This window comes from Zophobas morio, unplaced genomic scaffold, assembly GCF_036711695.1.
Source record: "Zophobas morio isolate AGI-343-1 ecotype UQ-CSIRO unplaced genomic scaffold, CSIRO_AGI_Zmor_V1 ptg000011l, whole genome shotgun sequence".
Taxonomy (NCBI): Eukaryota; Metazoa; Arthropoda; class Insecta; order Coleoptera; family Tenebrionidae; genus Zophobas; species Zophobas morio.
In genome coordinates, this window is record NW_026972116.1 from 8,518,738 (window position 1) to 8,546,700 (window position 27,963).

At 32.4% G+C, this 27,963-nt stretch overlaps 2 protein-coding genes and 1 long non-coding RNA gene across 4 annotated transcripts; all 3 read left to right on the forward strand.

The window, feature by feature from the left end:
• Positions 1 to 1,477: 1,477 nt before the first annotated feature.
• Positions 1,478 to 2,904, forward strand: LOC135127446 (acyl-CoA Delta-12 desaturase-like). Of its 2 annotated transcripts, XM_064053894.1 has the most exons (5): positions 1,478 to 1,510; positions 1,566 to 1,754; positions 1,827 to 2,163; positions 2,210 to 2,398; positions 2,451 to 2,904. In XM_064053894.1, exons 2-5 carry the CDS (start codon positions 1,568 to 1,570, stop codon positions 2,818 to 2,820), a joined length of 1,083 nt encoding a protein of 360 aa, XP_063909964.1. In that variant the 5' UTR covers positions 1,478 to 1,510; positions 1,566 to 1,567; the 3' UTR covers positions 2,821 to 2,904. The 2 variants fall into 2 exon arrangements, with proteins under 2 accessions (XP_063909964.1, XP_063909963.1); XM_064053893.1 differs by lacking the exon at positions 1,478 to 1,510 and having other exon boundaries at positions 1,525 to 1,754.
• A 2,004-nt stretch (positions 2,905 to 4,908) lies between these two features.
• On the forward strand, positions 4,909 to 5,518 carry LOC135126597 (uncharacterized). The gene is made up of 2 exons (XR_010280075.1): positions 4,909 to 5,101; positions 5,153 to 5,518. It is a non-coding gene; the product is annotated as an uncharacterized LOC135126597 (long non-coding RNA).
• Positions 5,519 to 19,697: 14,179 nt separating this feature from the next.
• Positions 19,698 to 25,402, forward strand: LOC135126852 (acyl-CoA Delta-12 desaturase-like). Its single transcript, XM_064053045.1, has 5 exons — positions 19,698 to 19,752; positions 22,462 to 22,652; positions 24,376 to 24,712; positions 24,764 to 24,952; positions 24,999 to 25,402. Exons 2-5 carry the CDS (start codon positions 22,469 to 22,471, stop codon positions 25,372 to 25,374), a joined length of 1,086 nt encoding a protein of 361 aa, XP_063909115.1. The 5' UTR covers positions 19,698 to 19,752; positions 22,462 to 22,468; the 3' UTR covers positions 25,375 to 25,402.
• Positions 25,403 to 27,963: the final 2,561 nt, after the last annotated feature.

A 27,963-nucleotide genomic window follows, 5' to 3' on the forward strand; every position in this document is an offset into this window, starting at 1 on the left:
TTACAACATTAAATAATCGCGTTTTCTTAGTTAAGCATTTTCAAAGTATTTCAACGAATTTACACCGTATTTTATTGTTTCGAATATCGCTGGAAGATAGAATTTCGATGTTCGTTACATGACTCGTTAAACTGCATGTCAAAGGTGAAAAAAGGAGGTCAATTCATTTGTTAAAAAGTAAAAACAAGGCGTTTTGAATTTCTGTAAGATATGTAAGTGTAGTAATTAAATTCACTGAAGTCTCATACTACATATTTAAAACCCACATTGTTAGTAGGGTGGACGTTACACCCAGATCTTTTACTATCAACTTACTCTTAATATAATATTTATCTATTTTTTATAAGCATATAATAACAAAGTTTAAATATTTTTAATCAAAATAAATTAAGCTTGGAGGGGTACAAGTCAAATCTAGGGATTGAGGAAATCAGGGTTTAGATGGAATTGCTCTACTTCACGAAATTTGCAGCTTCAGGGCAGTCCTCTCGTCTCGCGTGAACGGAACTGCGGCTCTCTGCGTGATGCGCTCGTCGTAGAAGAAATTGCGTCACTCGGCATAATCCCGGTAGTGATCGCAAAGGCAATTAATATGTGGCGGGCGGCGAGGTTTACGTAAGCCATGCCAAGCGTAATCCGCTGTCGGGAAGGGGATAAGATTATGTAAGCCCTGTTTCGATAAAACCATGAGTACGATCTATTAACCGAAAACCAGTAAGAATTTTTTCATTCGTCGTTGTAAATGTCCATTTTATCGCGCATATTTATAAATCAGGTTTTCTGATGGCGCGTACACATAATTTAGAACGCCAGTCGTATTTTATTAAATATATATATTATGGACATTTATTTTTTATTACCATAATTTATTTGAAACGAAAAATAAAATAAAACATGTTTAAAATATCAGATTGTGTCTTAAAGTAAACGGAGTTCGTAATTTACGTAAGTAATTGTATTTTCAGCTGAAATATAGAGTTTTAAGTACCCTGCTTTAGCTGAGGCAAATAAAGGCTTTTTGATGAATGTCTAATATTGTCTTTTCATGACATTTCACACACGAAGACGCTGGTTATCTATCTGGTTTTGGCAACTTTATTATACATATAATTTTCTAAAGTTCCGAACTCATTAGGGAAATTTTAGAGTAATTTTGTGTCATTCGAACGAAATGTTATTTACTTTGAAATAAAATTATGTAGAGACGTTTTACTACTGTATGTGCAATTTGTTAAGAAATAATGATAGTATTTTTTTTAAGAATATTTAAATTAAACTGCAAGTTGTTTACTTAAACGAAAACAAACATTTATTAACATGAATTTACCTAACCTACTATCAGTAATTAATTTCATTTTGCATAATGCTATTTGAATAACTAATGCACGACACCTATTTTTTATAAATTGAAAAAATATGCAGCAATAAATATTGCAATATCTAAAGCAGTTACACTCATTTTTAGGTAAGCTGAGGCCCTGGTATAAAATAATAGTTTCCAGGCATAAATGTTGCGTACTAGGTTGCTTTTAATTTTTAGAAGTGACTAACAAATGTTCTTGCAGATATGCCACCACGAAGCACAACTAAAGTTCAAACGTCTGAACTGCAAATGACCGAACTTCAAGAAAAAAAAGTGTACAAATGGAAATTTCACTGGAGAAACATTATTTTAAACATAATAATGCACCTAACCGCTGTGTATGGGCTTTACTTATGTTTCGCCAGCGCGCAGTGGAAAACTCCGCTTTTTGGTAATGTTTTATAATAAACTATAACATCACTAATGTACAGTTTTAGTTTATTATTACTTTTTTAAATTTCAGGTCTTTTGATTCTGATTCTCGCTATATTGGGAATGACTGCTGGTACACATCGTTTGTGGTCTCACAAAAGTTACAAAGCTAAACTTCCACTTCGAATTCTTCTGATTATTTTCCAAACCTTAACTCTTCAAAACCACGCTTATCAGTGGTCTTCTTACCACAGGATCCATCATAAATACGTAGACACCGATGCTGATCCACACAACTCTCGACGTGGTTTTTTCTATTGTCACATTGGATGGTTGCTGATTCAACCAGAACCGGAATTTTTAGAGAAGTATAATAGTATGAGATTTGATGATCTGCAGTCGGATAAAATACTAATGTTTCAGAAGAAGTAAGTTAACTTTTATGCTATCGAATTTCTTAAGGTTTTGTTTTAGGTATTATTTAATGTTGTTTGCACCGTTTATTGGAGTTTTGATACCGACAATGATACCGTGCTACTTTTGGGGCGAAACTCTTGAAAACTCATTTTTTATAGTTACTATGCTTCGGTACTGCTTGTGCAGCAATTCTATGTTTGTTATTAATAGTATTGCTCATATTTACGGTACCAAACCCTACGACAAGTAAGTTAAGTTGTCTGTAAATAAAATAAGTAATTTTGGTCTACGTTTTCAGGAATATTTTGCCGACGGAATCTCTTATAGTGTCTGTCGCGACGTTAGGCGAAGGCTGGCATAACTATCATCATACGTTCCCATGGGATTATAGAGCAGCAGAATTTGGAAAGCTTCGCTTCAATTTAACTACGAGTTTTATCAACTTAATGGCAGCACTGGGGTGGGCCTATGATCTGAAAATTGTTTCTGAGGAATCAATAATTAAAAGAGCGATGCGGACTGGGGATGGTACTAGAAAGATAGAAAAGATTATAAAATGCTTAGAAGATCATGAGCATAGTGATGACTTGGTCTGGGGATGGGGAGACAAGGATATGACGAAAGAATACCTAAATTACGTGAAAATTAGTAACAGGAAACTGACTTAAATTTACATAAAAATTGGGTATTGGTTTGTTATTAGCTTTTTAACATAGGTTTAAAGAAAAATTAAATTACCCCATTTATGTCTACATATCTCCACTTCTGATTAAAGCACAAAAATTAAAAGATAATGTTATGAAATATTATAAATATAAAGTCAATGAGATCGTATTCTGATCACAAACATTGAATTTTGATCACTTAACAAATGCTATTTTGCAATTTAATATCATAGTAATTTAGACAGTAAGAGTCAAAACTGAGTTTAGAGTAAAAAATTAGAAACGGAAGTTACGTATTTGCCTGTGGTCGGACTCTTTTTACGCTAAAAAATAGTTAGTGACACAATTTTCACCTTGTCAAATAGGAATAGGAAACATTAATATTAATTAAAGACTTCACTTTCAAGCTTTGCTGCAAATACAAATCGTGAAAGGTGGGAAAAGTGGGAAATATTTCATGAAGATTTTAATCCTTTTTGAAATAAGTATATCTTTAGGGGAACTATCTAAAAGTGTAAGCATTTAAAAAAATGTAAAATAAGGCTCTATTAATCGAGCTTATTCCAAAGTATTGGGAATATTGTAAGCAGGTGTCCCTGATAAAACTCGGCGATCTTATATCTTGCAAACAACCCGAGATATTTAAATTCTGTAAACGTCATTGTTTTTGCTCGAAGAGGGAATTATTACGATATGGCGTATCTAAATTGCAACGAATTTTTAAACGACTTTTGATAGATCATTAAATTACGATTATAATGATTTGAGAGCGGATTTCTGTCGGGCTACGTCACGCTTATAGGTGGGAACACGTGAATCGCCGGCACTCAGTAGCGGATGATAATTACTGAATTTGATCGTCACCTATTCCATACATACAATTAACGAAAACTTAATTGGTAAGACGGGTAAGTAAATGAGAATGGGAATGAACAGCAGAATGCAACGAAGCAGCGTTATTCTGTTCTAAAATAAACGAAGTGCAGCCCGTAACAGCACTGAATTCCCATCCCGTACGAGCCGTACCGAGTTTGACCTTCCCTAGGCCGACGGTCATCCGCTGTCTAGTAATAATATAAAACACTTCTTATTTTTCATTTTTAGTCGATAAAAAAAGATGAATATAAAAAAAATTTAAGTGATACCTACCGCTTTTTTTTGTAAACAATTTGTAAGATTTCTTCTAAAAACATCGAAGTATTTATTCGAAGTATAGTCTTTCACATTGAACACAAAATTTCCTATCGGTTTGCGACTTGTCCCCACAAAAATAAATCGAAAGGGGTTCAATCTGTAATGGGAGCTAGATGTCGAGTAGGGAGCTAGATTGTCGACCCAATTTACATAATAAATGTTTTTTATAATTAAAAAATTGAATCATTGTCGACAGGCAGTGTAACTATATTTCCACATCTGTTTTCATAGCATTTAGAGATATTTCTTTAAATCATCACATTATTTAAACTTAAAACTGATACAACACATGTAAGTGTTATACTATTAAACTGTAATTAATGATCTGTTAAAATATGTTGAAAAAATACACATTGCTACTTAAAAAAATTGGTCGAAGGTTATTTCGACAGAACTTCCTTCGCCCCTGAAGTACAATACAACAAATCCAGCTTTTTCGAATTCCTTTATAAGAAATTATTTTTTTTTTAATGCAGTGAATAACCACAAGTACACACTTATCATATTTTGCACATTTTGGATAGATTTATTCAGCAAAATTTTGAGATGACGTCCATCAATTTTTTGAGGGGTATATTTTGATTACAAATTTACCATACTTACGATAAGTTTAAAACATCGGGAAGATTCGACGATGGACTCGATTACTATACATCCTTAGCTTACTCTCGGGAAGTAAAAATGTAATTATAAACTAAGCTTCCCTCTTCAAGCTTTTACTACATTTCATTTTTACATCCGTTTTCGCGATATAAGGCAATGGAATTTTATCCGGGACAGCCTTTATACAATGACCTTAATTCTGTGTATTATGACACACGGCTTCGCCCACACAAGACAGTTATTATTACTAATATAGTAAATTTCATTTTTTCCTGCTTTTCAAAATATGAGATGAGTAAAATTTTTGTTGAAGTTCATTTCTATTAACCCCAATTTTTAAAGTCAGTAGTTTTGTTATTTTATTTTAAATTATTTTGTATATAATTTCAAATAAAATAATTAGGTGTATCTGCAAAACCTAGAATCGAAATCTAAAACAAACTATTTTGTAATGTCAAAGAAATTCTCTTAAAGTAGAATGATTGAGGTAAGTACTTCTTAAAATGACATACATATTCATTTGACGTTTAACTTTTAGTACATCACCTGTTTTGACGTAATGTAATGTGCCAATGACGTAAATTCCTCACTTTGGTAGCCCTACACCATTTTTATTCGTCATTCAAAGTATCTGTAATTTATACCGTAAACAATGAAACTGGTGGCAAAATCGACAACAACGTAACAGGACCGGGGAAGGAATGCCAGAATGCCACTTGGAAAATCTGCAGGAGCAGTCTCTTTTTACATCATTTAAAAATTATAGTCTAAAACATAAAGTGAGCTACTAAATAAATTCCACAAGGGATGAGCTTATGGTTGTGGTGTAGATGAAATATTTTTTAGTCCAGATATTTTATTTTGTCGTATTAGTTTTTCTTAAATATAAATTTTTTAACGATAATTATAGTTTATTTTGTGTGTGGTAAATCGTCGACTAAGAAAAACTCAATGTTTGTTATCTACTTCAACCTGTAATAGTATATTACATAACGAGAATAGTAAACAGCCTATTACGCACGAGTTCAAAAATTGCGCATGAGCCCCGTAGGGGCGAGTGCAGTAATTTAACGAGTGCGGAATAGGCGTTTGCATTCGAGTTATGTTTTATACTTTTTCTACGACCACCAAAAAAAGCACATTTTAACAAAAAATGTATTCCATTTTATCATAATAATTAACATTAACTGTTTCGAAATTTCGCCAAAATAAGCGAGGCAGCAACATTCTCAGAAAACGATTTCAGTTTGTTCTTTAATCTCCAGTCCATAAAATTTGTAGAGATTATTTCATATCGCTTTTTAGATTTTGCTGCCACAAGGTAATCTGTCGCCTCATTAAGTCATTATCATTAGCTTTGTCGACAATATTTGATGGTGTACAAACAATCTCGGAATCTGATTCAGATGACATTATGTTGTTGTAGTAATAGAGAAACTCACAATCCACAAAATACCTTCTTTAGACTTTTCTCTGACATAAATTTTGTATTTTGTCAACAAAAGTCAAACGTCCATGCCTGCCACTGCGCATATACTAAAGAAAAAAGTTCCTATTTGCAGATAAATAAAGGATTAATTTAATACAAAAAAGAAGGATAGTATATGTAGAATATAATTCTTAACTAGATTTATCTTGAAAATAAAAAACATTTTCATATTATCACTGTAAATATATAAGAAGGTGAGTTGTACTGCCAACATATTTTTAGTAAAACAAATAGTTCCCTATTCCTTACACACAGCCATTACACACAACTGTGCGTAAAGAATCATTTACACAGTGACTAGATTGTACAAAATTAGCTATTTACAATAGTGGGAAGAAAAAAAATATTAAACGATATAATACATAAAGCTCGGAATTATATGCAGAAAAAAATATGTAAATATATACAGAGAAATTTGGCATTATGTGCAAAAAATTGATAAAATATGTAAGAAATATATGCAAAATATGCAAGAAAAATTACTTTTTTTACACATTAGTATTTTATTTCATTTCTTACAACACTTATAACTTAGATAATACATATTTGGACTTGAATTACACATTTACAAATTAAAACTAACTATCTCGGTGTATACTATTACTCTATTAACTACTTAACTAGCTATTTTATTGACTAACTAGTTATTCTCTTGAAAAATATTATTATTTACATTAATTATAATATGTTTTTCTAGATTTTTCACTTTAAATGAATGTATTCGATCACTTAAAATATATTTATACACTGAAAAACCACACTGTACATCGACAGATGCTATTGGGGCATATTTAAGGGACGACAAAATTTATATTTACCTCATCTGAAAACTGTCCATCTAAAACTTTTGCCACATTAGTTAATCTAGTAAAACCCCCATTTTTACTAGTTTTTTGAGACTGTTTGGGCAATAGGACCTTGTTGATATATTTTTAAAATTTTCTATTAGCTCTACGGATTCACTTAAGGGTACTTTTTGTTTTTCTAATTTTGTTAATGTTACACCAATTAATTCGTAGTTGTTATTTATGAAACTTAAGTTCTAGTTTAATTTAGGATTATTTAAAATCTTTTTAGCTTCCTTGATTGCTGCTGATGAACTATCAAATTTTCACACGATTTCTTTCATCCCAGAAGAATATTTAAAATAAAATAAAGCTGCGTCAAGCCATGTATCCCATCGTGTAAAGACAGGTTTAGGAGGCAATGGTACATCTGGTAGTGTATCTTTATATACTTGTACTCTTAAAGGGGCCTCAAATAGTGTATTATTAGCCAAGGTTGTAAAGCCAAGCATTCTAGACCGAGCGCAAATTAGAACCCGAGACGCGCAGGATTCCACCTAGAACCAATTCTGAGTAGGGCAGAATCCATGATAGTTTGGAAGAAATTTTTTAATTATTCGTAATATCACTGCTCGTAGACGAACGATGAATGAATTTGGAAAGCGAAGAATGAAATACTTTCAAATCCATTCTAGGTTTTCCATCCCCTCGTTAAATATGTTTGCAGAACTAGCTATATTTACAACATCCTACTTAGAGGCCGTTAAGTAAAGAATTCCAGTAATACACCTAATTGGGTGTACTCATAAAAGAAGTCTTGGAAAAACCCGTCCGCATTACTAGAAAGGGTCGGTACTTATTGTATATTAAAATTAAAATTTTCACCAATTACCATGAAAAATGCAGCAAAAATTTTAAAATAAGCATAAAAATGCACTTAACATTAAAATATGCAATACATGCCAAAAAATAGTAAATATGCAAATATGCAAAAATATGCATTTTGTATATTATCCGAGCCTTAATATTACTACAAGAAAATTTCGAGAACTATTTAAAACAGTAGCATTGGTGATAACGACAACATGAAAGAGTAAGTTTATGTCATTTGATATTCATCAACATACTAGGGACGTAAGAGAAATTATGTAAAATACATGAATAATACAAATGTTGGTAGTTCAAGAAGCATTTATTTTTAGCTCACCTTTTAATAATTTGCAATTAGAAGTTATGGTTGTCGGATTCTAGCGGGGACAGTCTGTGATAGAGAACACTGGACCACGTGCCTCCTAAAATTTAGGATATACCTAATTCTATTTTTCTGATGTATTAAATTTTGATATCCATCCTTATTTATTTATGAATCAGCATGAAGAATATGTATAAAATATAAAATATTAAGTTTACACAGAAAGAAAATTCGACGGAATCTTGTGGTGCTCGTAGTAGTTGTCCTACACACAAAGCTCGCGGCATACACGCTTGAAACGCAAAGTGTCGACTTTACACAACTACTCGCAGCAGTGGGCCGTATTGTTTTTGTCGTCAAACATAGATAAAGTGTGTCATACACCCACGCTTTTGTTGTATTTTTAAAGCAATGTCAATTAATGCTGTAAAGTACGTTATATGTTAAACACAAAAGTTACTGAAGTAGTGCAACTTGAAATTAAAAAGTTGCAACATGAAAATGACCAAACTGATTCTTGAGTTAATACAGGCGTTTCCGATTTAAAGCATATTGTTCTAAATTTAAAAAAGATTCTACGTGCTGAGTGCATTTAAACAACGAATTTGGCTTTATTGGATAAAGTAAACATCCGAACACGACACGGTTCATGCCGCCGTGGCATTCGCCAACATAATGAACGTATTGACAAAAATCGATACATATTATCACGTATTATAGGCTGCATAAAATTTTGTGGTAATTATGAAAACAGTATGCGTGGGCGTAATGAAACTGAAGACACCGCAAATTCTGGAATATTTAGGGGTTTAGTTGATTTTGTTACATTTCTTGACACCGCTGGTAAGCACCATTTGGATTATTGAAAAGTATTTAAGGGTATGTCAATAACTTCTAGTGTTCTCTCTAAATATGTTAGAAATGACGTGGAAATGAAACACTGATTTTCAATTCCAGTAGTTGAAAGTACCGATATTTGATGCGACACTCAGATGGACATCATTTTGCGTTATCAAATTGATGTCAAATTTATGACGGCGCATCTGTCATGAGTATCCTAATTTTGTTCATTTGGATGTTGTACATCAAGTTAATTCAATAATGCAATCAGCTACTTCAAACTGTATAGATGTCAGAGTATAGTTTTCCAATGTGGAAAGTATCGGTCTTTTTTCAGTTAATCTCCAAAATGAATACTGACAAAAACTGTTAAAAGAAAAATGTCTGTTTCTGTTTCGACAAGATGAACTTTTTAAAGTACTTAGTATAGTTAATATGGCCTACGAGTATCAAGGAAGCTTAATTACGTGTTTTGACATTATTGAAGATACAGAATCAAAAAGCAATGCACTTGCTGTCATATTAAGATTTATTAACTACCTTATTAACAATAATATGTATTTCCACCTATTTGCTGAAATTTTCTTTATTCGATTTAAGGGACGAAAATGGCGTAACAAAATGCACAAATTTTCAAATATATTTTGTATCAGTTACATATTTTTAAAGTTGGGACAACTACTGCACTTGATGAAAATTCTAACGATGAAGAAGAACCAACTTGCTAAAAGGTGACTACGGTTGAATGATAAAACATGTTACGTATACTCGTGGAAATTTACGACACTGTTATCCATTAGACAAAAATAGATTTGAATTCCCACAACATTTTTCAGCTGCTTTTCTGTTTATACAGCAAAATTTTGAAGCATTCTAAATAATGATAATGCCGTAACAGAAGCGTTCCCACAAACGAATGAATAGAGATTAAACACAGAGTTGGAAGTATATTGTTCAATATCTGGCAAATTATCGTCACTACAGCTTTTTATTTAGAACAGATTGACAAGTGTATCTTCTGAATTAATAAAACTTAAAAATTGTGGTGATGCTTCCTACGACAATTCTACAAAATTTAAGAATTTAAGTGACTGATAACTAAAGGATTTGCAGAATTAAAATTACATTATGGATTTCATACACAGGATGTCTCAGTTAAAATTCCTTGGCCTTATATCTTGAAAACGGGTAGAGATATCGAAATTGTGCCAACGCCGTTGATTTTAGCTTGAAGGGGTAGCTTAATTTAGCACTTTTCAAATATTTCGCGTATATGGGATCGGCACAGACGTGTATTTTTTAAATCTGTAGTGTATATATAGGAATTTATAGAGCGTATTAGCAGTGATAAGACCGACACTCTCTCTTTAATTAATTTTTAGTGGTTAAAGTGCCTTGTTTTTTCTTGAATTTTGGACAGTGTCTGGAAATTAGGATTATCTACGCCCTGTGTCACTATTGTCGCCTTTTGATTGCGTAAGTTAAGGGGTTTCTCTATTTTGTACGTGGCTTCTGCATTTTTTGCCCTTTCACGTGATAACGTTATCTTTGTTTTATTGATTAATTAGCTTTAGCTTTTTGCTACAATATAGCTGTATCCTCTGTCTCTTTTGTTTTACCTTCCCTGGTCTAGTCTGTTTGTCAAGTACTGTCAGTCACCACGACGGACCGCGTTGGTGTGAAGAATTGTTTCCTTGTTATCCTATTAATATGGCAGTTCTATGTTTAATTTGTGAGAATGCTATCACCCCTACGACTCCTTCTACAAAATGTGGTACATGCAAAAAACATGCACATATTAAATGTTTAAAACTGAGTGAGTCTGAAATAGCTGAAATAATAAACGACAAAAGTTCTTGGATTTGTCCTAAATGCTCGCCTTCTAGTAACATAATCTCAATTGAAAAAATTGAGGAAATCATTATAAAACAACTAAGTGTGGTGCAACAGGACATTAAACAAACTATTGAAAATAACTTCAAAGCTATCAATGACAGATTAACAACCGTTGAGGATAATGTACGACTAATTCAGGAGGAATGGGCAGCGTTTAAGACGTCTAATACAATGCCTAATAACAATTCATCTGATCTTAATGTGATTGTGGCCGAAATTGAGGAGCGTAAAAGACGGAGCTCTAATGTACTATTGTTTAATTTACCTGAATCTTCTTCTACATCGATTGCACAAAGGGTTGCGGACGATTTGCAACAGGTTATGTCTATTTTATCCCCGTTGGGTTTCATTTCTCATCCTCAAAAAGTTATTCGCATTGGTCCTCCTAAGTCTAACACTGTTCGTCCTTTGAGAATAGTTTGTGAAAATGAGAATATGGCTAAAGACATTCTCCGCTCAAACAAAAATAACCCTAATCGTGATAAATTCTTTCGTCCTGATTTAACTAAACTTCAGCGTGATTTTAATAATGATATTCGCTGTGAATTTAAGGACAGGGTTTCTAAAGGTGAGAAGGACCTAACTTTAAAATACAAAAACAATCAAGCTTATATTACCAAAACAAGTTCATCTCGCAATAGTTTTTCAAAAAAGTAATAAACTTTTACTATCAGAATGTTGGTGGCCTTAGGTCAAAATTAAAGGAATTTTCGTTAATGGTTAATTCTAGTGTTTACGATATTATTATTATTTCGGAATCCTGGCTTTGCAGCAGTATTTCCAACGAAGAACTGGGTTTAAATAATTATAGCATTTTTCGTGCTGATCGCAATGTTGATTATACGGGTAAACATCGTGGTGGTGGTGTGTTGATTGCGATCAGGAATGATTTTTGTGCTCATACTGTTCTTTGTAGTATTTCTGTGGAAAGCATTTTTGTTCATTTAAAATATAATGATTTAGATTTGATTGTTGGGGGTGTGTATATTCCTCCTGCGTCTCCTCTTAGTATTTTTGAGGATTATTGTAGTGACCTGGAATTAATTTTTGAGCGTTTTCCTGATTCATCTTATGTCATCGCCGGTGATTTTAATTTACCACATCTCGTCTGGAATGGTAATGATATTCTTTTTGATTCATCGACTAGTAAACATGAACTTCAGCATTTCTGAATCTTAAACAAGTTAATTTATTTCCCAATGGCAGAAACGTTTTTCTTGATCTTATTTTTACAAATATTGTTGCACTTGCAGTTTTGCCTGCTGTAGATCCTATTTTTCCTCAAAGTCTTCATCACTCTCCGTATTCATGGTATATTTCCTGCACCTCTTCATCTTCGCTTCACTCTGAAGTTCAAATTTTTGACTTTAATAATGGTGACTATATTTCTTTAAATGAATTTTATGCATCGATTAATTGGGATAATTATTTTCTTGGTCTTAATTTGGATGAAAAAGTGGCAGTTTTTTATGACATAGTTTTTAACGGGTTTGAACAATTTATTCCACATAAAATATTAAGGCATAATGCTCGTAATAATTATCCGGTATGGTTCGATAAAGAATTGAAAGATCTTTGTCGCAATAAACGCATAGCGCACTCTATCTACATATAAAAAATCAAGCAGGTTTGAAGATTATATTTATTTTAAATCCTTGAGATCGGGATGTAAACAGTTATGTGAACAACTGTATGCTGCGTATATATCTAACGTTAATGTTAGTATTTTTAATAATCCCAAATTTTTCTGGAAATTTGTTCGTGACAAAAAGAAGAGTGACAGCAGTATTCCTGCTGAAATGACACTTGATCAGCACTCTGTAAAAGGTGGGGATGAAGTGGCTAATCTTTTTGCACAATATTTTTCTTCTGTTTACGCAGTTGATGACTTGAGGAATTTTGCTTGTTGTTTTGATTCATCGTCTCAAGTGAATGATTCTGGCTTATATATTAGTTTATCAGATGTTTTTAATCATATTTCCTTGTTGAAGTCATCGTGTAATCCTGGCCCTGATGGTGTTCCCAGCATTGTTCTAAAAAACTGTAAATTCTCTCTTTGCTTACCTTTATTTATCTTATTTCAAACGTCACTCAGTGAAGGCGTCTTTCCTCAATTATGGAAGAACAGTTATGTAATTCCCATCTTCAAATCTGGACAACGTAACAACGTGGACAATTATAGAGGGGTCTGCAACCAATCTGCAATTCCCAAATTACTTGATGCTATTGTATCCATTCAGCTCCGATGGGCATCTGCATCTATTATCTCAAGTAGTCAGCATGGTTTTTTCTCTAACAGGTCAACATTGTCTAACCTTCTTGAATACAAATCATTTTTAAATGAAGCATTTGCCAATCGATCGCAAGTAGATTCTGTTTATACAGATTTTTCAAAAGCTTTTGATCGGGTTAATCATCGATTGCTAATTGTAAAGCTACATAAGTTAGGTTTTAGAGAAGGTACGATTAAATGGCTATCTTCTTTTCTGGTTGACAGAAAACAACAGGTACGAATTTATAATTATATTTCGGCCCCTTTTTGCGTATCTTCTGGTGTTCCACAAGGTACACATTGTGGACCCATTCTTTTTTTGTTATTTATTAATGACTTAACTTGCAGTTTCCATTTTTCAAATTATTTACTGTATGCAGATGACCTGAAACTATTTAAAACTATACGGTCCATTCAAGACGCTAAACAACTTCAATTGGACTTAGTTGCATTATTTAACTGGTGTCAAAATAACTGTCTTCATTTAAACATTAAGAAATGCTATGTAATATCATTTTATAAAACCAAATCGCATATCAGTTTTGATTACCAATTAGACAATGTCTCCGTCTCACGAGTTTTAGAAATAAAAGATTTGGGGGTGATTTTTGATACGACCCTTACATTTCAGAGCCATTATAACCATATTTACAATAAAGCCATGAGTATGTGGGGTTTCATTTGGCGTCATTGTAAAGATCTGTCTCCATTGGCCCTAAAATCTCTTTACTGCTCTCTTGTTCGATCGCATTTTGATTATTGCTCTTCTGTTTGGTTTCCTTTTTATAAAATCGACTATGAGAGACTTGAAAGAGTACAAAATAAATTTCTTCGCACTGTGGAATTTAAAATGGGTCATTCTCATATTAAGGGTGACTACCGATGGATTATGGATAAGTGTCAAATTCACTCTCTTATTATCCGTTGGAAAATTTCTGATGCCTGTGTTCTTCATGACATTATTAATGGACATATTGACAATCCAAGTCTGTTGAACAGATTGTCTTTTCTTATCCCTGCAGTTGACAGTCGTACAACAAGAAGTCGAAACATATTTAGAATATCAACATCAACAACACTTTTGGCTCAAAATCATCCGTTAAGAAGAATGATGGAAGAAGCCAATGAATATTCCTGCCGCATTCGAATCTCAATCTTTGATTCTAGTAGGCTGAAATTTAAAAATGATGTGTCGGTTTATTATTATTATAATATGTAATCTTATTTAGTTTCATTTTCAACTTTTTATTTGTTTAATTTGTATTAATATTGTACTGTATCGTGGAATCAAGAAACACTGTTTTTTTTTTCCTTTATTTGTAAAGTGGAGTTATATTCCGTAAATAAATTATTATTATTATTATTATTATTATTATTATTATATATATTTTAACGGATTTTAATAGATTATAAAATACAATTACGACATAAGAACTTTGGTATTTATTTCATTTTCAGAAGTTAAAAGAATAACTTTATAAATATAAAACATTGAAGTGGAGTGAAATAAAGTCCTACCACTCTAGTATACAATTATTGGTACTTACCTATATTAAAAATCAAGTTTTATAAGACGTTACTTTAGAGTACGAGTCCCAATACTAGAAAGCGGTGAAAATAATCTGGAGCAAAATATTATAACAATCATATTATCTGGGATTAATCTAAATACCCAAGACATATTTAATGTTATGATTAATGTGTATAATAATATTAATAATTGTACAATTTATGTAAAATTTTATTCAATTTAAAACTTTATCATTTCGTTCTTTTAACGTTTATTTTATTTGTTATATCACAGTGACATTTGTAATAAGTGCCAATTTTAAAAACATATATTACATCAGTTCTATTATTGAAGCACAATTTTTTTTATTAAAACACTCAATTCAATAGCTCGGTTATGAATGCAAAGTACAGAAACAATAATAATCTGTCACAAACAGTTAGTTAAGCACATGTTAAAACTGTCGTCATTCACACCGAACACAAAACTTCTTATTAGTTGGCAACTTATGGCGCTTGATAAAGTTATTACGCGTTAAGGGGGTCCAAACATTCATTTTCAATTCAATTTAGGCTTCTAAATCACGCAAGGGTCGCAAATATGTCAAATACTGTATGCATCACCACAAAAATAAATCTAAGGTGGTTAAATCTGAGCTGCTAGCTGGCCATCGAGTAGGGTCTCAATTGCTGATTCATTTTCCGTAATAAATGTTTTTCAGAATTAAAAAATTGAACCATTTATAATGTGAACATTTTTGAGACGAGTCAAATGCTGAAGCATATTTGCAAACTATAATTGATTATGATGATATCGACTAATTAATATTAGACGGATTTTTTTGACAAATCGTTTCACTAAATTGTCATTGCAAGAACGTTTACAATAGTCTACACATGTTGTACCCTTTTTCATTGAAACTGTACTACATTAAGCTTCCCTCTTCAAGCTAAAATCGATGTCGTTTACAGGATTTCAATATCTCTATCATATAGGTTCAAGAATATTCTGATAATGGGATTGTCATGTTATCCTACGAAGAATAAGCCACCTATTGGTAGCTTGACAATTTTACAATATTCCCTGACAAATCCATCCGTTCTTGAACTGAATACCGGTGACAATCCCATTATCAGAATATTCTTAGACAAATTTTAACATGTAATCTTGTCAACAATGATTTTTTTTATGTGTAATGTGTAATGTGTAATGCTCAAAGAAATTGTAGTAATATGGCATGATACATACCTACCTACCAATGGATTCGAATACTCTTAAAGTATAGTCTGTCAGATACTACAAGGGTATATGGCTCCATTAAACTTAAGAATGGGATCTTATAATTCCTTTTGTGTGGCTGGTTATCCGCTCAATCCTAGCGTCATAAATAAAGGATTTGTCTCAATATCTTGCCACCTCAGTATCTACTGCTGCGTAATCCGCTTAAACACTTTGGTACATTAAACCAACACAAATTACAACTGTGGGTTTGCCTTATTAACTGCTCCATTGTCGTCTTCACAATACCCTAATTTTACAACTGCCACATAACCTTGTAGCATCTGACAGACTATAGTTTTAAATAAAAATATCTACTCGTATAAACAAACGGAGAAGGAAGACTGAAGTCAGTAGGAAAATCAAAATACATGAATGGAAAAGCCACTTTATGGAATTATTGGGAGGTTGTGAGGAAAATTGCTGCAAAATAAATAAAGGAATCACAATGACGGAAGAAATGTGGAGAGGTTCAGAAATAACAGAAGATGAAATAGGAAGACAGATTGAAAGACTGAAAAAAGAGGAAAGGCACCAGGGGGGGATGGAATCCAGAACGAAGCGTGGATGTTCGGGACAGAAGGAGTGAAAGAAAGGATATGGGAAGTGGTAGATGGAGTTTGGAAGGGAAAAGGGTTTCCTCGGCAGTGGAGAGAAAGTATAATAATCCCATTATTTAAAAAGGGGCAAAAAAGTGATGTGAAGAACTACCGAAGGATCACTTTGCTCAATACGGCAATGATACTAAATGAGAGGTTACGAAAGGAGATGGAAGCAAGGGGTATGTTACAGACGGTCAGACAGGGTTTAGAAAAGGAAGAGGTACTATGGACAATGTGTAGGTACATCCTGCGGCATTTAGTGGGAAGAGAAATAAGGACAGAGGATGCACGAATGTAAGCATTGTTCATAGATTTCAAAGCAGCGTTTGATAGTGTGAATACGGAGAAAATGTGGGAGTAGATGCGTACCTGGTAACGAAAATGGAAGAAATATATGAAGAAACGTAAATAGGGTGAGAGTGAATGGAATAGAGAGCGAGAGTTTTTATACAAATACAGGAGTGAGACAGGGATGCCCACTCAGCCCCACATTGTTTGCAGCATATCTAGGAGATATAGATGAAATATTCAGAAAAGCACAGACAGGAGGGGTGGTAGTGGGCAAAGAGAAAGTGTCGTAGTTGGCGTACGCAGATGATTTGGTGATTGTGGCAAAGAAAAGAGCACAAATGAAAACAATAATTAAAAGTTTCGAGAAGTATGTAAAAAAAGGAATTGGAAGTGAATGTGGAAAAAACAAAAATGGTGTTGTTTGGGAAGAAAGTAAGAAAAGAGAAGGAAGAGTGAGTATAGAAAGGGAAGAACATTGAATAAGTGAAAGAATTCCAGTACTTAGAATATACATTAAAGAGCAATAACTCAGATAGAGCGCATATTCAAGAAATGGTCCGAAAAGCAAACACAGTGATAGGAATAGTATGTGGAATAGGAGAGAGAAAATTTGGACATGATTATAAGAGAAGAATGGTGATGTTTGATAGTTTGATCAAAAGTGTATTTATGTACGGAGCTGAGATTTGGGGATGGAGGGAATATGAAGAAATAGAGAGAGTGCAAGAAAAATACTTGAAATGGACACTGGGATTGAAAAAGTATACGCCGGGGTATATAGTGAGAGAAGAAACAAAAATGGATAAAAAGAGAGTGGAACTGGGTAAAAGGGCGGTTGGATTTGAAGAGAAGTTTATTGAGAGAGGTGATTGCAAAATATTCCAAGAATGTTGGAAAGAAATAAGAAAGGAAGGGGGAAAAGACAAGGATTATGAAGGAAAGGGATATACATGTGAAGAAATAGAGAGAATGAGAGAAATGGGAAGGAGTATGAAAGAAGAACTGAGTGTAGGAGATATATAGATAAGCAAGAACGCAGATCGAGAATATCGGAGCTTAGATATAATGCAGAGTATAGAAAAATAGTAAAGGATGAAGTACCAAAGTACACACTCAGAGAGAGTATAAAGGAGAAAAGAATGATGGCGAGATTTAGGTGTGGAAATGAAGAGAAAGGGAATAATTTTTGGATGGATGAAACTGACAGAAGCTGTAGGATATGTTTGAGAGAGGGAGAAACAATAGTGCATATGCTGGAAGGATGTGAAGAATTGAGAGAATCGGAGGAAAGTAGGGAAGAAGTGCTAAACGAGGATGGAAGGGGACTGGACTGGATGAAAGAAGTATGGAAGATAAGAGAATTATGGCAAGGGGTGGGCAAGCAGAACAGAATAGAATATTTATTATATAAAACTCTAATATTTATTTTATTTTATTTATTTTTATTTTTATTGATTAATCTGATGTAGATTAAGTTAATTTGTACCCCTACTGGGAATATTATTAAGCCTGTAAGGCAAATAATAAATTAATACTAAAACTACTTGTATAAACAATAAACCCTATTTTATACTATACATTTTTCAAGAGAAATAAATAAATAAATTTTAATAAACGCGTTGCATCTCTAAATCAACGTTAGTCTTCTACCCAAATTTCTGTCCATTATGCAATCCTTAAGATAAGCGTTGCATTGAATGTCGAGCTTTGAATTGATAGAACGGTGCCAAGGCGCCAAGAAAGCTCCAAATATGCGTGTGTGCCAGAGAGAGAAAGAAAGAGGCCATTGTGTAGTCGTGGGCTTGCAAAACTGAGGGGAATTCTATCATACCCCTAAACGTGTTGTACGAAGCGTTTATACAACTCTCCATGTTTTTATTTTTTATATATTATGAGTATGACTCCTATAAAAGTTTCTTACTTTAATTTCTCGATGCATATGTAGAATAATTTTTAATTTTGTTTTCATAAAGATAGTAAATAAGGCGATGAAACAGTAGTTTAATAAGAAGTAGGAATGCTACAAAAGATAAACACTAAAATTCATAACGTAAACTATAATATGTATTTAATAATAAGAAAATTATTATCATAGAAATATTGCCTTCATCAGCAGTCTCCATTCTTCGACTACAGATCGCGAGTTTTCATTTCAGTGTCGAAAATGTTACAGACTTGTTGTTGACCTAACATTGTTGGTGTAAAAATTAATACATTTCTTCTCTTTGAAATGTTAAAAAACTGTTAAACACGTCTGCAGAAAAAATCCACCCTGAAGTGCATGCTGCCGTGTCCATAATGTTTTAAAACCGACAAAAATTCCAAACGGGCAAGTATTAAACATTACCACATCATTACTACTTCAACAACAACACTGAAAAATTTATTCTTAATATTTACCTACTAAGTACAATTATAATTCTATAAAACGTTAAATATTTTTTGGATGGCACCTTCTTCTGGCTTGGATCAAATTTCGCTTTAAAACCTCAGATCGTATTCCGATCTTTAACGTCTCCGGTTTGATTGCGCGTTGTAACGCTGGATTTTTCTTGTGCGTTTTTCACAAAATAAATCATTACACACAAAAGGACATTAGAAAAACTTGGAAAGATATAACTGATGAGTGATGAACTATAGAGAAGGTTAAGGTTGGGCGAAAGAGAAGCATAATTTATTTTCGTGCGTTTAGTAAATTTAGAACAATTTGTTCATATTCTTGTTTTCAGAATATTTAATCTGATTATACAGAAGCTCACTGAATCTGAATAAATATTCTGCAATGAATATTTCATCAAACAGACGTAAATTGTCGCATTTTCAGAATGCACAAGCTATTGTATTAGCGGAAACAATTAAATACATTCTTGCATAAAAAAACAATATAAAAGACCAGAAAATGAAAAAAATTGATTCATTTGTTTGTTACTTCACTAACCGTGTAATTATTTAAAAAGTGTATCACTACCGAAAGTGAATACGCGTAAGTGATTACTTTAAATACATATTTCGAGCTTAACTTTCTAAAAGTTTGATCGTTGTATAACAAAGAATAAGGGAAATAAAACTGGCTATGGGTTGAAATGTGCAACTTATCGACGCACATCGTTTCTTAAAGATAAAGCATCAAGTTAACTAATATGAATTTGTGCATATATGTGATAACTGATGATAACTGATAACGCTGCGAAATTTTCATTGTGGTTTAATTTGCAAATTAATGGTGAAGTTAATGCAGACATCGTGCTGTATTAAGTTTGATCTTGTTTTTCAAGCGTTTGCGTGAGTTGATGACAACTAAAATATCACAGCGTTTTCGACTGATACGACCCAATCAATCTGGATCAATTTGGTCGTGTGCACTTTGAGCGATTTAGGGAGATCTCTCCCGTAACCGTGTTTGGTTGACAAAGAGATCTTTTGTTCTGAGAAAGATCAGAAATTTCGAGATATATCATTAGGACATGACGAATCATTTCTCAAAACCTGAACACTAAAAGTAATTAAAAAATTGTTTGCTGTTGGGATTAGATTAGTTTTGTAAGTATCTTTACAGCCGAATTTTTAAATTATAAACATATATTGTAGTTCATCAGATTTTTAGATAACTATTATTATGATGAAAAATCTTAGTAGCGAGCATCATAAGAAAAATATACTTTTTACTTGTAGCTTGTAGATCCACAATGGTGATTGATTTGACTCTATATCTTTCACTTATATTGTTTTTAATGTACTTTCGTAGTAATTTTTAGATGACTAGAACCATATTTATGATGAATTTAGACATCTATTTTGGTTGAACTTAAAAAAATTTCGAAAATCATGCACTCTTCAAGCATTGAAAACAGAAATTGATTATTGTCCATTATTAATTATTCATTTCTATTGAAACCTGGCAATGATAGACGCAAATAGTTGTTACCATCTACTCATAGTATTATGCCTTGCAAATTTATGAACTACATTTGTCCATGACCTATTCATAATAATTTAAAGTTCACGATGATATTAATTTAACTAATCTGATAATAACTAAAGAATCAATGTTTAAATTTACTATTTTTAAAAATTCGTGTGAGAAAATTACAAAATGTAAAAAACATCTTGGGGAGAACCATTCAAACTTTTAGATACATCGTTACTAAAATAAGTTAAACCTGAATTATGTGAAATTCCTGAAAAGTTCCGAGGCAAGTTCACTGATTACTAAAGGACATGAAGTTGCTCCAGTCAAAATAATGTGAAACATAAATACGCGGACTGGTGCACTAATAAAAATTTCACAAAATAATATAAGACTGAAACATTGTTAACAAATCGGTCTCACATTAATTACACTATGATGTATTTAATTTGTTAGAGATTACCTTTAATATACACCGCTTTTCAAACGTGTTGATCCTGGCATAACGAACTCGAGAAGGTTGAGTTTCGAATCGCAAATTCTGACCATGCATTCCACCTCCACGACTTACAACTAAGGGTTGTGCACCAGTTTGAATTTCATTATTACTATAGACGTGGTGGGTGTGCGTGGTTGACTACATTCTTGAAATGAAGTTTTTTCAGATGTAGTTTTGCGGAGTCTTCGAAGGAAATTTAATATTTGAGCAGGAGCCCACGATATTAAGTATTTTTACGGTTCACGGGTATTTAAAAATCGGCCTTGGTAACGCTCAACAATTTATTTACTAGTAATGCAAATTTATACGACTAACTAGAAAATATAACAGCGAATAATTCTGTCCCAACTTAATTCAAATTCATTAATCGACTCCTGGATTAGGCTAGGCTGACTTGCTCCCGAAGGTGGTCTCTGTTTAAACCCATACGTTTCTTTCTAGATTTTCGCGATCGAGATTATTCTGGAGTACCCATCGCGACTTCCGCTTCCCAACTTTTCTTTATTCGAACGCTGCTGTCGGTGATGATGATGATGAGTCACATAATTGAAACCCCACACAGGTCATACCGGGGCGGCGTATGGCTTTCTTTCGTAACAGTATTTATATTTCATCATAATAATATGTTTCCAGTAGTTATACAAGGTATTTAAATGTCGTGTGCTCCATTCAACTATTGAATAACCATAAACAAATTAAATTAAGATAAATTAAGTTGAAGTGTCCACTTTTTCAAGGTTTCTTTTTTTCGTAAGCACACTGGGGACAACTGTTTTTTTATATTCTTTCAATTCTTGTAAAACTGACAACGAAGTAATCTACTTTACACATTCCGAGACTAAATTTTCCGAACAAAACAGGAAATATAGGAACAGAGGGAAAATAATAGATGATACGCTTCGAAATTTTTTTATTAAACAATAATTCTAATTTATTTATAGTAAAAGTGATGTCAACTAGCTAATATTTAAATTATTAAAAGATGCCACAATTGAAGCATAGCACAATTTTACCGTGTTACAGAGACCCGAAGTTTTGCTTTGCCGTTTTAAATTTAGAATCTTTTAAGTTCTGGCCTCAATATCTACCTATCTACCACTAGGTATATACTGTCATCGACAATTTCTAAACTATAGCCAGTTTTAATTCCGATGTTGACTGCAGTGCTATTTTTTTAACTTTATAATCACTGGCTGTAATTACAATCGCTTTACTATCTATTTAAACTAAAAAAAAATTGTTGCATTATAAGTGTTTATTAGCAAACTGAATGGAGTTTTCTTTAGAACGAAGATGTCAGCAGAAGTTATAACCGACTCCCAGGTTATTCAAAACACGACAAAAGTGAAGCAAAAAAAAGAGTACAAGTGGAAGTTTATATGGAGAAATATTGCACTTTTTTCAGCTATGCATATTGGTGCAATATATGGTCTGTACTTGATTTTTACTAGCGCACAGTGGAAAACTACATTTTATGGTAAATTTCTACTTGTTATAAATTTATCTTTAAGCGATTCTATTATTCTATACCCCAATATCTAATATCATAACCGATATATAACAAATGTGGCATAGTGCCATTGTAGCAGACTAAAAACTGACGTAGATCCTAGGACAAACAATACCCATTTTCAGAATGAGATTATTTGAGGAACAATTCTGATGCTTTTTATTATCGATGTCTTATTATTAGCGATGATTTTATAAATGACAACTTAATTTTTCCAAATTTTAACTGAAACTGGAAAAAAGCTAGAACACGTTAAGAAATGTGACAACTGACTTTTTAACAGTAATATTATTTGCACATTTTAGAAACTTACATATGTATATTAAGAATATCGTGTAGATGGTAAAACGCTAACCAAAATTGTTCTAACCGTCCCTACCAGGGTGGTGACGTCACCTCAAAACTGTGCTTACTCCTAATTGAGATTTAAATTTTACAAGATAACATACTCATCTACTTGTGGTTTAAGTAAAAATGCTGTAATATTTTATACCCGTATAAGAGCAACCTTCGGTAATCCTCGATACCTCAGGTGTTTGCAGTGGCGTGCTAATTAAATGGAGGTCGGCCACTTCGGTCTTCTTATGGGCGATAGTTTTTCCTTTTTATAGGGATTTTCATAAAATCAGTAAAATTGCGCAAAATCAAATTTCATGGATTTTTAAAGTAAATGGATTTGTAGGACTTCAAGGACCAATAACTTTGTCCAAATAACTTTGAACCATTTTTTTTTGTATTTAATGTACAATATAGCGTAATATGTAAGTAAACAATGTATATACACGGCATCAACAATGAAAAAGAATCGCTTTAAATAATTTAAAAATTCTTTAATTTTGAAAAATATCCAGAAAGGGCCACAACTCAAATTGTAAATGGCAAATGGGGTCGAGTGAGGTTTTTCTTCCATTTCTTAAAAAAATGGATACATTAATGTTTTTCATGTTTTAACATTAAAAAAAGTGTTTATTTGCTTTGCCAAACAAGAAAAGTAACACAACGATACTGTTAAAAAAATGTTGCCAACATTTGCTTTAAGGTTTTAATAAACTTTTAATTAACATGTTTCTAATTAACAGATATTTTAACTTTATTGCAGTGAATTGAAATAATGGTACTTAATTAATTAACTTCAATTTGATAATGTCAAAATAAGATCCATGGATTTCATGAAAAAATGTAGTGGTTTTCTGCATAGGTTTTATATATTTGTGATATCACGAATTGTATTTTATTCCACTGATTTTCAAAAAAAAAAAAAAAACAAATTCACACCATCCAATTTGTTATTAATGAAGGTGATAAACTATTTGGCTCCATTAATAGATACAGTGATTATATTGGGATTCAACGTCAAAAAGTCGACGACTTATTTCGTTTATTTTACCATAAACTTCATCAGGTCTAGACTTTTATCAATACTAAAATTATATCTAAAGTTCAAACGTATTCCATAATGGTCTTTTCTCAGCAGCCGAGTTTTTTTTTTATATATAACATTCTTGAATAGGACACGATAACCCTGGAATTTGTTGTTATCTTATTAGCCACTGACAATAAATTTATTTGAAGGTCTGGTGGTTTCACAGGTAAGTTCATTCCAAAAAAGAATGTTATCAGTTTTTCGCTGAGTCAATTTTAGTAACGCGTATAATTAAATATGTACCTACTAAAAAAGTTTTTATTTTAGCTTGGTTCCTTCATGTTCTTTCTATCGAAGGTATGACAGCAGGGGCACATCGCTTATGGTCTCACAGATCCTATAAAGCTAAATTACCACTTCAAATCTTTCTGATCATTTGCCAAACATTAACACTTCAGAAAGATGCTTACGAATGGGCGTTTCTCCATAGAATCCATCATAAGTGCGTAGATACAGACGCAGATCCACACAATTCTTTCCGCGGTTTTTTCTTTTCACATTTTGGATGGCTGCTTATAGAACCAGAACCAGAATTGGTAGAAAAATGTAAGAATACGCAGTATAGTGATTTGCAATCAGATAAAATACTGATGTTCCAGAAAAAGTACTACCTACAGTTTAAAAGTAGTTCAAAGTATCAATATTTTGTTTTTAGATACTATTTCGTATTTTTTGCCCCCGTAGTCGGAATATTAATACCAACAGCGATACCGTATTATTTCTGGAATGAAACTATTGAAAATTCATTTTTTATAGCTACCATGGTAAGATTCTGTTTTGTCGGACATACATTGTTTTTTATCAATAGTGTTGCTCATGTTTTTGGTACCCGACCATATGATAAGTATGAAACTTAAAAAAAATTAACATAATCTTAAATATGTTTTCAGAAATATTTGTCCAACCGAATCTCCTCCTCTAATTTCTTTTATAACCCTGGGCGAAGGGTGGCACAATTATCATCATATTTTCCCATGGGACTACAGAACAGCTGAAATCGGAAAGTACAGAATAAATATAACTACAATGTTTCTAAACTTAATGGCAGCAATTGGGTGGGCCTATGATCTGAAAACTGTTTCTTTGGAATCGATCGCGAAAAGAGCAAGTAGAACTGGAGACGGCACCAGAATTTTAGACAAAAGAACAACTAATTTGGTACAACATCAAAATAGTGAAAGTGACCTGATTTGGGGATGGGGAGATAAGGATATGGGTGATGAATATTTGAATTACGTTAAAATAACCAATCGAAAATATGATTAAAAAGGTGAAAACATTTTAGAATTTTTATACAAATATACACAAATCTGTATTACATAGTTGCATAAATTTTCTTAGTGGTAACGGAAATAAAAAAAACAGGTTACATTTTGGATCTTAAATTAAACTTATTTCTGACTGATAGTATTATACATGTATATAAAGATCTCTGCGCAACCCCGTATAGGAGCAAAAAATATACTTATATTTCGGGAAAGAGTAAAAAAAATTATAAACGTGTACCCATGGCATTATTGTGTCGTGAACTTCAATGATTTGGAATCCAAAATATCATTCGTATTAACAGAAAAACTTGTATCCTTTATTAAATAGTTTAATCAGCATGACTTAAATAATGTACGTAAGCTTAGACGTTTTATTCTTGGAACAGTTTATGTTTTATGCTTTAGATTTCCGTGAACATCTTTTTTATTAATCTCGTTAAACAGACCCTCAGGGTTGACTGGAAGTTTTGACTGTAAAAGACGATTCTCTTTAATTATTCAATGAAACGTAAAAAATGAGGATATTATATCCCGAAGGGATTTTGTAAACAACACAATTCTCTAAAAAGAAGCTTCCACTGCGAATACCATTTTTTAACTACCTACTACCTACTTTTATTTTCAGACCGATTCAGATTTTTTTTCAGCACGTAATAATATGGTACATTATGTAACATACTATTTCTTATAATAATTTGCGTGTACAATTTCCGCTATTCCTAAAAACTAAATATGTACTTTCACAAAAATATTCATCGATAACTCACGCATTATAAACGAATTATTATGGTTTTGAGCAACCATATGGAAAGCGAATGTCGAAAGGTTTTGTTGCTGTTTGTCTTGTGTTTATTGGATAATTGCTTTTCGTGTCTTACGTTCAGTGAGGATGTTAAAGATTAAATTAATTTACTAGGTTAGGACTAAATCCGTGGACATTTACTGCACTTTTTAACAGTTTGAATGAAGGTAAAACAGTTTGTTAAAAAATCTACTTCATGTAAAAAATACACTTGCTTATTTTGATAGTTGAAGTTAAAACTAACATTATGTCTTGATTTAATTAATACTGAAGACATAAATTAATCGATTAAACCAGAACTGCAGAGTTTGTGTATAATTAATTACCACGTTTTATATTAATACAACGTCACTTTAACAAAACAAAATCAATTTATACAGGCTTTTTAATTTCGCTAATCCAATTATTTCGAAATTACTACTAGTACGAGAAACAAATTATACATACTCATACTAGTAAAAACTTAGGGAACATTTTTTTTTGGAAAAATCACTAGCAGCTATATGTAATTTTCCAAAAAGTAGTTCCAACGCTCGCCGGCTGTAATTTCAAATTAAATGAAATTCATCCACAAAATAGCATGCATTTTAAAACCACGTACTTTACTCTGAAGGAAATCTGTTTACCTAAAACTACCTAGCTAGGTTACGTAGTACGGAATCGTTTTAAAAACTTTAACTTTCCAATGGTGATAAACATCCTGTATACTGTATATATGGTATCATTATTTGACAGCAAAAATGTGGATGTGACCGCTTGAGGGGTAGTAATTAATTAACAATTTAACTACAAAACTGGACGTCATCACTCATCATTGTCACCACACAACATTAAATGAAACTTTTTTAAAAATCCACTTTGAGGTCTAGGTAATGTCGATGCAGAATTTATTTCCAAGAGGCGGAAAATTAGATGCAAACAACTGCATTTTTTTAAATTTTTTTATGATGCTCACTTTATCGACACAGGGGGAAGAAAAGTAAAATTTTAACTGTCGAGCACTTCCGTTTCTGCAAATAACGAACAAATAAAATTTGATGTTTACTGCAGTAGCTTAGACTTTAAAAAAAGATGAATAAATATTTTGATAAGTAGGTACTTTAGCATAGTAGGTAAGGGAATAATAACTGAAATAAAATTGGTCTAAAGTTCTTGTTTATACAGAAGTTCTCACTAGTTAGGTACAGCCAATGAAACTATATTTTAGTTTCGTACACAAACCAAAAGTTTGATTCCTTGAATTTTATTTTTAATACTTATGATAACCCCTATTAGCTGTTAAACTAAAAATAAAATGAAATAAACTGTTTTTGATTTAATGATCATAAATTGTACATTGTTTTATTAGGACCAAAAATGAGAATTTCCGTGGCGAATTTGAAGGTTTGACGGCTGAGCAATGAAAATTTTTTCCAGAAACTAAATGTGCAGTGTTAAAACTAAAGCTAGATGAATAAACCATAGAGGTATAGACACATACCTATTATTTTGAGCATTTTAGATAGCATTGATTCAGCAAACCTTTGAGATGACGTCACAAATTTGTTGGTGGAGACATGGAGGTAATATGACCTACTATACCTAATATGACCCTTATTCTACCTCCATGGTGGAGATGAACAAACAAGTTTTGATTAATTTCTGAGATCATTTGTGCAATAAAATATCCAACAGATGAGAGATAAACGGACAATGAAGACTCACTTGAACATGAAATCAGCCACTCGTCAAACGGACCCTTTTACAAAACTTTATATTCGGGAAGTAAAACCCAATAAAGTATGA